Source organism: Rana temporaria, chromosome 5, assembly GCF_905171775.1.
Source record: "Rana temporaria chromosome 5, aRanTem1.1, whole genome shotgun sequence".
NCBI lineage: Eukaryota > Metazoa > Chordata > Amphibia > Anura > Ranidae > Rana > Rana temporaria.
In genome coordinates, this window is record NC_053493.1 from 366,369,266 (window position 1) to 366,379,948 (window position 10,683).

Here is a 10,683-nt window from a genome sequence, read left to right on the forward strand (position 1 = left end):
ACACCATCACCTGGGGAGCATGTCTGTACACCAGGGTGGAGGGGGGTGGATAGTGATTAGGTGGGTGGAACAAGATTTGTCTTTTTTTTTTTTTTTTGCTGATCCGAGGATCGATCCGATCCGATACTCCTGATCCGAGGATCGATCCGATCCGTGATTTTTTTTGATCCGTTGCACCCCCCCTACACTGCATTCATTCTTGCATATGACAACATAATGAAGATGAGCCTGGGTATATTCGACAACCGAGTGGGGATCATATACCACCAAGGTATCACTTTAACATTGGTCTCAATCGATGACACACTGGAGTGCCCTTGGAGGACCTCTGGAAATGGAGAGTGCCGTGTCTCCAAGTCCTTTTCCAGAGTTCAAATCAGTAAGAACAGAACTTCTTTACTCTATAGCCTTTACCTGCCAAGGATAAACTTGCATAAGGGCCCCTTTCACACTGCTGCGACCTAAATTTCAGGGAATGTGTGTAAATTTGGTCTATGGACCTCAACGTGCATAGGGGGGCGCCACACACAGGTCTAGGGAGAGAAGGACAACCAATACCTCAAAGCTACAAAACACTCAGGAAATATTCAGGATTTCAATGTTTTATTTAAACACATTTACAGAACAGTAGAAAGAAGTCCAGTGGTGTTCACCTGCACTGGAAATTGTAATATACATCAAGCATTTTCAGCACATGGAGCAATTCAGAATCTTCCTAAAGGGGAAAAAAAAAAAAAAAAAAAAAAAAAAAAAGGGGGATTATAAGAATTGCGCAAAAAATATCACATCAATTAAATAAGAGTCAGTTCTGAACTGTCCTTAGTGCAAATTTCCCGATATTAAATAATGTATACTCAAGAATCTACAAATCTCACATAAGTCAGAGATTTGCATAAATTCATACTTTACAAAAATGTACCCACAGCATACCCAAGAAAGGAGATAATGCAACTTCAGTGCGCATGTGCATAATTCACATCAGCACTGGCAGTCCAAAGGCTGGAAATTACTTCAACTCGCATACAAGACAGGCTCCAGGAATCCCTTACCCTGGCTTCATCCTAGAGCAGTGTTTCCCAACTCAAGGCGCCCCAACAGATCATGTTTTCAGGCTTTCCATTATTTTGCACATGTGATTTGATCAGTTTCACTGCTTTAGTAATTACCACAGCCGTTACATCAGAGGGAAATCCTGATAACATGACCTGTTGGGGCGCCTTGAGGACTGGAGTTGAAACACTGCTCTAGAGAAAGCAAGTAAATTGCGACATTTGTGAAGCATTGATGACAGATGAGTGATGTTTTCACAAAGTATTTGCTGCTACAACTCGCTAATGCCAGCAATAGTAATGTGTAGCTAGTGATTTAATCAGTCGCTGGCGATTTACTACAGCATTGGGTTGAGCTCTACTCATCTTCAACAATTTGCAGCCAAGCATAGAGATCGCTGCAACATTTCATAGAAGAGCAATTGTCACTAGAACTTTTGCCATCAACCAACGCTGATAGATCTAAAGTGCTTTTAAAAGTGTCATCTTAGCGATCCAATCGAAAATCAGCTTCCTTACTTTGCATGCTTGCAACTACTTTCCAACTAGTGAGGCGAGTGAGTAACTTGTATAGCGCTACAAATGCGAACTAAATCGCCTCAGGGCGAGGCCAGATTCAAAAGCTGTGTAGCTTTACCTTAAAGTGGATGTAAAACCTCCATATACCCAGTGAAGTGAATAGTCTCAGATGATACACTGGGATGAAATAAGTGAAGTTTTACTTGTATATCTGCTGTCTTCATCTTTCTAGACTGTTTAGAAAGTGCACATTGTGGTGAAAACAGGAAGAGAAAATTCTAACAGTGTGTGGATTCCTGGCATACACTGTGTGAGCCGATTGGAGGAAAGGCACCCCCCCCCCATAGGCAGAGGAAAGAAGAAATGTGCAAAGCTGTGCTGCGACTAGAAAAGCTCTCTGCCAATTTATAGCAGCCTCCCCCACACAAATTTCAGGTTGGTTTTTTATCTCTTGTCAGACGTTATGCCGATAACAAAATTTGAATGGCGCCACCTTTAGGCCTCTTTCACACGGACGAATAGAATGGTGCTTTTAGGTGCGGATTTTATAATTTTCTACCGCAGCTGAAAGCACACAATGCCATTCCTATGGCCCCATTCACACACTGCGTTTTCATTACATGCGGTTTGGTGCAGATAGAAAAAAATTGATTTGACTGCGTCCAGAACGATTTTGCGCAGCCATCTGCAGGTAATCGCAGTGCACTGTCAGCTGCGGATAGCAGCGTGAACAAAAGAAAAAAACAGGAAGCACATCAAAATAAAAACGGTTGCTATGGGGATGACAATAATGGCCAACCGCAGCTAAACGCAGCTGCATGTAAACGCAGCTAATCGCAGTGTACAAATGCAGCCGATCGCTGTGCCTGGAGTCTTGAATTTCAAAAGAAAAAAAAAAAAACATGCTTTTAACTGCGGCAGAACAGCCGTCCGTGTAAAAGGCGCCTTAGTTATACTTTAAGGGGCTTGTTCACACTTGCTCAAGATACTGAGACGTAAACACATTTATATTATTGATAGTCCATAAGCATTTAATGAACATAAAAAAGCTCCCCCCAAATGTCCTATGTGCGTTTGCAGCACAGTTGACATGGTTTTGGCACACATATATATAGGGCTGCAACGAACATTTCATATTTAATCGATTAGTTGGCAGATTAATCGGATAATAGCCTTAAAAAACAAAAAACAAAAAAAAAAATTCACATTTTTGGGCCAATTTGTTGTTGGGCAGTCTACAAAACACAAATTGCCGCAAAAACATATTACATGCTTTTCTGGAGCTTCTCCATTGAAGTATATTGAACCAAAAAATAAAAATAAAAGCACCCATTTGCAGTAAAAAGTCCTTGCCCTTTCCAAATACACAGCAGCTGAAAAAAATAAATGTATGTGAACGTGTCCCATAGGAAAACATGTAAAGTAACTTTAGTGTGTTTCTGAATAAAACAGAGGTGTGAACCCAGGCCTGAGACATTTAGTAACATAATGGGGTTAATAAAATAAAAAATAAGTACAAAAAGAGAAAATTATTGCTACTGTAAGGGGTTAATTTTTTTACTGTAAACATGGAACTGGGTTTGGGATTTTAAAATGAGGCATGTGGATAACACATGCCTCCATCCCTAAAAATTAAAAGAGAGAAAGTGTTGGGACTTTAAATGAGATGCGTGTTGATGCAAACAGTATAAGTAAATAAAGTTGTATAGCATAATAACCAGGCTCAAACTATCAACCAAATTGCAAGCCAAATTCAACTGTCTAACTTAGTATGTTAAAAGCAGAGGAGGTTAGTTTAAGCCTGGTTATTAAGCTATACAAATTTACTTATACATACTGTTTGCATCAACACGCATCTCATTTAAAGTCCCAACCCTTTTCTCTTTCATTTTTTTACTGTGGGACAGTGAAAGTAATATTTACAGTAGCGAATTGCTTTTTTGTACGATAAAGGGCTAATTTTAGCTTTTTTTAACCCCATTATGTTACTGCCCGATTAATCGATTATGAAAATTGTAATCGATTAATTTCATAATCGATTAGTTGTTTCGACTACATACATACATACACACATACATACACACATACATACACACATATATATATATATATATATATATATACACACACACACACACACTGTAATGTACACCCACACTGCATCCCGGGACAGGACAATAGACTTGAAGCACTTCAACTCCTTGCAAACTCGACATAAGGCTTCCATAGGAAAATGTGAACAGCACTGTGTGCTCTCCATAGTACTGTTTGTGTGATTGCAATGCCCGTGTGAACTAGACCCAAGTAGTTATGAATGAAGATTTGTTATGGCTTGTTGCTAACACTGACATTTGCCAGCCCAGAAAACAACCAAATGATAGTAACATCATATTGAAGTCCTCAGAGCTCACAAGTCACACATCCCAAATATTGTATGGCGTTTCCTATCACTCATTACCTGGAATGTGGTCTCATTCTCCCTTGGGCCTCACACCCTGAAACACTCCAGCCTCCCTCATGGCTTCAAACTCCTTCACTGCATCGTAATTCTTATAGTAGTTGGCATACGCCCTCTTCCTTGGCTCTGCCACTCCAAACTAAAAACAAAGAAGAATTATGATTATTACACTTTTATGGATCATATTTTGTACTAAAAACATCCATGAAGAAAATCGACCTAGAAAACGTTAGCCTTTAATCTTTGCAGGAACATTGACACCTTGTCCTACATGGTGAACATAGAGAGCTCCACTGCCACCAGAAGCCCATATTCTCACCAGACCTGTGCAACCATGTAGCTCCATGCTTTTCTGCAGCCAGCAAGAATACTGGGCACCTCCAGAGAAGCATGGAACCCCAGGACGTCAAACCACTATGGAGTCAAGTCATCCCTCCGACAGAAATTCTCTGTAAAGCTGGCCATACATGGATAGAAAATCTTTCAATAAGCTCAATCATTTGGCTTTGGTAACGTTGGGTGAATTTCGATTATTGAAATGCAAAGTTTTATGGCCCAAAAAAAAATAATACAGTGCATGCGTGTTTAAAATGTACCCCCGGGTCGTGTAATCGATCCACGAAAGGTTGTTAGCAATCGATAATGCCTGGTCACTTAAGGGACTCTGAGTTCCCAGGCTCTTTCACCCCTCCTGGGAGTGTGAAGCTGAGCACTTACAGGTTCAGAGCTGTCATAATAATAAGGGGTGTAAAGCCCCCCCCTCCATACCCAGTGTTTTTACCATCCGTTTTCCACTGGACAGTTTCGTCTTTACTTCCTGTCTCATAGCTACAACAGGAAGTGAGAGGCAATCCTCCCCAAGGGAGCACTTTTGTGGTTGTCACCCAAGATCTGGGTTTTCCTTTCACTAATAAGTCTCCAGGGCAAATCTAACAAATAAAAAATGCAAGAGATATACATACATGAATGCAAAAGTGCTTAGGACATTCACGTGTATGTAAGCAATGCTCGTGCACCACAGTCCCTCATTAACTTTAAACTGATGAGCTGTAAAGCCTTTTGGGGCTCATTCAGACAGACATGTTTTCTGTGCAGAGCTATTGTCTGCTTTGTGTGAATCCACCTCAGAGCTGTGTGCATGCAGCCTAAAGAAGTAGCTGCAGATATAGCGGCTCCATGGACACAGTCGCATGTCACAATTTGTCATACAATTGGAGCGAATGCAAGGATCCAAACACAGACACTATTCACACACAGCAATTCCAGAGGACGGGTCTCAGCACCCATCAGAATGAGTTTCTAAAGGACCCAAAACTTGAACTTTCGCCCAATTGCTTCCTATCCCCTCCTTTTCGGGAGACCGGGAGCTAAACTAAGAATAAACAATTCCAATCTAAAAGCAATCACCTTGTACAGCGCCACGACACTGATGGAAAAGATGAAGGCCCCAACAATGTGGAATCTCAACCTCTTGCCCAGAAGGCCTCTCATCTGAGGTTTAGCCAGAAGTCCCTGTGACATGATGGCGTCGTTTAGTAAACCTGAAGAATAAAAAACATACAAAGCAGTCAGTGACATTTTCATGCTGATTATTCTGGAACTTTATAATGCACAAAGCCACATTCCTTGTGTGCGCCACACACATTTACAACACACAATACTCCGTCCTTTCTCCACAATACAGAGTGTTTCCTCTGCCCAGGTCACATGTCCCCGATGGAGTTTGTTAAACCCTCAACATATCAGGAAGATGTTGAGTCTGTTCTACCTGAAAATGAGATGACACCCCTACAGTAGGACACCCCGAAACTAAAGGCGGTTTTCCTTTTACATGATAACACTTTTCAACTATATGATGCGTGGAGTTTAGTGTTCAGCTTAACACAAATACCCTTCAAAATATCCCCTCCCCCTACCTACAGACTACTGTGTGTCTATTTACCTATTATCAGCTTGCTCTGGTGATCTCCATGTCAGTCAGCAGCAGCTGCAGGGGAAAGGAGAGCGCCCGACGGCTGAAATCCAGGAGCCGTCCCCTACAGACCCCTATACCCCAGCCATTGTCAGCACTCCCTCCTCTCCCCTGCAGCTGTGGGCTGACAGAGGAGATCTGGACCACGTGACCGGAGCAGGATAAATAGAAGTATACTTTTTTTTCCCCCACATGGGTTAGTCCGCATTGGTAGGAAGGGGGGAGGAAATATGTTAGGCTAGTTAGTGTTTGGCAGGAATACAAAATATATGTGAAGCTCATTTCTGTATGCTTTCTGCAGGTCAGCGAGTCAAAGTACCAAAGCTGAACTCCAAGATGAGCAAATATCGCCCAAATAATCAAGTGTATGCTTCCTTGAATCTTGGCGTGCTTTGTGCAGTAATCCAATGTGAGACTATTACAGGAGGCTCCCATAAAGAGGCAAAGACTGGTCATTGCTGCTCTGACTGGTCTCCGCCCACTCCTTTAGTATTCCGCAAGCAACCTGTAGTGGGAGGACCTGCTTGGCCCTTCCCACAGTTCTATTTCTAGGAGACTAGGTCCTAGGGGGCCACATGCAGTCCTCTGTTTAGAGGGGCCCTAAAGGCTGCACAAATTATGTCTCATTCACACACTCCGCCCCATGCAGGCTGTGCTATCACTGAACTGTGTGCAGGCAGCCCATAAAAAACTGAATGGAAAGACTGGCTGTATGGACTCCCCAGCACAGCTGACTGACAGGTACAAGTATGAGCCCCACAGACCCAGGAACACAGGCTCTGTCTGGCTCCATGTGCTTATTCCCGTGTACCAGTCAAACTTGGTTGTGCATGCCAATGTGCATTTAGTTTGTGTCTACGATTTGTCTCTGCATGCTGCAAAGGGTTAAACACTTGTGTGAATTTGGGCCTCCATGGGCAAAAAAAAAGTCAGCAATCCTCATATCTGCCCAATTGATAGGACATGAAACCCATTGGACGTCCGCTCACACCCCCAATACAGGAGTAAAAAGCAACAATATTCTGTCCTGGAATGTGCAGATTTCTAGATTTTCAGCCAGACTTCCAGAGGAGCTCCAAGCAGACTACTATTAAAGTGGTTGTAAACCCACTTTTTTTACTTTTGCCTACAGGTAAGCCTATAATAAGGCTTACCTGTAGGCATAAAGCATATCTCCTAAACTTGTATGGTTTAGGAGATATTCCCCTCGCAATGCGCCACTGATTGCAGCGGCGCAGGGGGGGATCCTCGGTTGAATAGCCGGCCCCGCCGACCCATGCCGGAAAGGAAATCTCCCGCCCGCATTCGCGGGAGTGGCGATACCCGGAAGACACGCGCGGCGTGGACCAGGTAAGTTCCCTACCTCGTTCCGAGGTATTTCATAATGAGCTAATATGCGGTGCATACTAGCTCATTATGGCTTTTTCCTTGCAGGTGTAAAAAAAATTTATGCGGGTTTACAACCGCTTTAAAGCGGGGGTTCACTCTATATTAAAAAAAATTTTTTTTGCCTCTAGCATTAAATTCGGCATAGTAGCGCGAGCTACAGTATGCCGGTCTGTATTTTTTTATCCCTGTACTCACTGTGCTATTGTATATTGAAGATTCCGGGGAATGGGCGTTCCTATGGAGAGGGAAGGTGATTGACGGCCGGCCCTGGCACGTCACGCTTCTCCGGAAATAGCCGAAATAGGCTTGGCTCTTCACGGCGCCTGTGCGCAGGCGCCGTGAAGAGCCGAGACCTACTCCGGCTGTCTTCGGGGAGCGTGACGTGCCAGAGCCGGCCGTCAATCACCCTCCCTCTTGCTAGGAACGCCCATTCCCTGCGGCAGACGGAATCTTCTATGTACGATTAAACAGTGAGTACGGGGATAAAAAAAATTAAGACAGGCATACTGTAGCTCGCGCTACTATGCCGAATTTTATGCTGAAATGTTGTTCTGCAGGGTGAACCACCGCTTTAAGATCTTACAAAGGTGCAGTGTTTCTTTTATATAGCTATAGTAGTCCCATCAATACACAGGCTGTTTTCTCCAAGGGCCAGTTCACACCAGACGCAGTTCCGTGCGCTTTTTTCCCTGCACAGCGTTTTCCATGTATTCCAATGGCTCTAGTTCACACCATGCAGTCAGTTTACGGTCAGTTTCTGCACCAGAAACTGACTGCATGGTGTGAACTAGGGCCATTGGAATACATGGAAAACGCTGTGCATGCATTTTTAGTGCAGAAAAAAAGCGCACAGAACTGTGTCTGGTGTGAACTGGCCCTTGGAGATGACCTTTGCCCAGGAGATATGCCAGAGAGCCTGCGAGCAACCACTTCAAAACGGGCAATCCGATGCGTGCGCAAACGCCAGCATGGGAATATGTGTGTGTGTGTAAACACCTAAATCACTGTGTTGTCAGGACAGGAGACAGATTGAGTGTCCTACAAAGTAGAATCAGTGATCTGTCATCTCTCCTAGTCACTCCCCTCACCACACAATTAGAACACACACACTTAACCCCTTGATCGCCCCCAGTGTTAAAGCAGATGTGCCATGAAAAAAAAAAATATTAAAAGCCAGCAGCTGCTGACTTTTAATATTAGGACACTTTCCTGTCCTGGAGTCCAGCGCCGTCCGCAGCAGAGGACAAGCGATCGCTCATCACTCTGCTGTCCCCCCCCCCCCCCCCCCGCCATCCTCGGTGAGGGAACCAGGAAGTGAAGTGCTCCGGCTTCACTACCCAGTTCCCTATGGCGCATACACGAGTTGCGCCGCTGATTGGCTCCCGCTGTGCTCTGGGAGCCGAGTGTTCCCAGCACACAACGGGGGGAGGACGGGAGGCGACGTTCTGCCCGCAGTAAACCCGAAACTGTGTGGCCCGGAAGTGGGTGCAAATGCCTGTCTTTAGACAGGTATCTGCACCCCCCTCCCCCTGAAAGGTGTCAAATGTGACACCGGAGGGGGGGAGGGTCCGATCAGCGTGAGTTCCACTTTAGGGTGGAGCTCCGCTTTAACTCCTTTCCCTACCAGTGTCATTTCTACAGTAATCAGTGCATATTTCTAGTGCTGAACGCTCTATAAATGTCAAAAGTGTCTGATCTGGCCAAAAAAAAAAAAAAATTCACAGGCCATTACTAGAAAAAAAGTTTTTATATAAAAATTCATAAATAATTTCCGGTTTGTAGACGCTATAACTTTTGCGCAAACCATACGCTTGTTGCGACTTTTACCAAAAATATGAAGAATACATATTGGCCTAGACTGAGGGAAAAAAAAATGTTTAAAAAAAACAAACATTGTTGTGGATATTATAGCAGAAAGCAAAAAAAAAAAACCCCATTCCCCAGAATTGTGGCTCTCCGTCTAGCTAGAGGGAGAGCCACAATTCTGGGGAATGGGGTTTTTTTTTTTTTTTTTTTTTTTGCTCTCTGGTGTCGGTATAACTCGGGAATGACTGAACTACGAGTGTGCTGAGCATTGCACTCGCAGCCCATTCAATCTACAAGTATATCCGCTGCAATGCAAAACGGTACTTGCAGTTCATTCACCAATCTCTGAATGAATAACATGGCGGTGTGGGCGGAGCCCTGCGCCGTTTTGTAAAAGTGACAGCGGAGAGTATACGCTGCCCACCTTCACAGAGAGGAAGTAGTCCCATTGGCTCTGGCGGAGGGAGGCGGGTACATAGGAGAAGGTCACATCCTAAATATGAGTGTAACATTCTCCTAAAAGGTGAACTTACCCTTTAGGGCCAATCCACACCCTGTGCAGAGACCTGCATGGCAACACATCTGTCACCACAGGAAACAAGATGGTTTCCAACACGTCCCATTCATACTGCAATGCCGACTAGAACTGCCATACAATTCATACAGTGCGCATTTCATTGCACTACCACACAGTACAGCACATTGCACTGAAGTGTCTGTTTTGTACACTTCAAATAAAGCTTATACAAAAAGCCACCATTCTCTCCCCACGCACATCAGTCTTCTTTAGGGCAGAACAATGACATGAAGGTACAATGTGTGACCCCCCCCCCCCCCCCCCATATATATATTATTATATAGTGTGACCCGGAAGGAGAGCTCAGTGTCCTTGTACTGACCCTCCATGCACGGACAGCCCCGGGTGTAGGAGATATAATACGACAACATGTCCTCGTCGTCCTCCTCCCCCCTCCTATACAATGCGGTGTGATATGACAGGAGACATCTCCGCTTCCTGTGTGCGGCTCTCCACAGGACAGGCCACGAGGGGCCAAGGACAGTCCTCCTCCCGGGGAGAGCTCTGTGTCACCGGAGGGAGGAGGCCGCCGCTATGTAGAGAGCCGTACACCGGTGTATGAAGAGCCCGGCCACCACTCACCTCCACCACAGCCGTGTCCTTCCTCAATGAGACGAGTCCGGGCGGAAGAAGAAGACGCAGTAATAGCCCCGCCCCTTCCGGTCACGGATTCCGCGCTGGGCCAAAACTCCTGCAAACGCCTCCTGTGTTCTGTGCTCAGCAATGACCTTATAGGAGGAGAGTGTGGGGGCGGCCATGACTGACCTCCTCCCCGGCATGAAAGTGATTCTCATATCATGTATTAGTGCTGAAGAGCATTATCACTTCTGATATATACATGTATATTCTACACTCACCGGACACTTTATTAGGTACACCTGTTTAATTGATTGGCAACGCAAAGTGTACATCA

General features: G+C 44.7%; 1 protein-coding gene across 1 annotated transcript; it reads right to left on the reverse strand.

Moving 5' to 3' along the window:
* Positions 1–586: 586 nt before the first annotated feature.
* On the reverse strand, positions 587–10,461 carry LOC120941420 (cytochrome c oxidase subunit 6C). Its single transcript, XM_040354776.1, has 4 exons — positions 10,353–10,461; positions 5,434–5,567; positions 4,027–4,165; positions 587–715 (listed from the first exon to the last, which is right to left on the reverse strand). Exons 2-3 carry the CDS (start codon positions 5,545–5,547, stop codon positions 4,040–4,042), a joined length of 240 nt encoding a protein of 79 aa, XP_040210710.1. The 5' UTR covers positions 5,548–5,567; positions 10,353–10,461; the 3' UTR covers positions 587–715; positions 4,027–4,039.
* Positions 10,462–10,683: the final 222 nt, after the last annotated feature.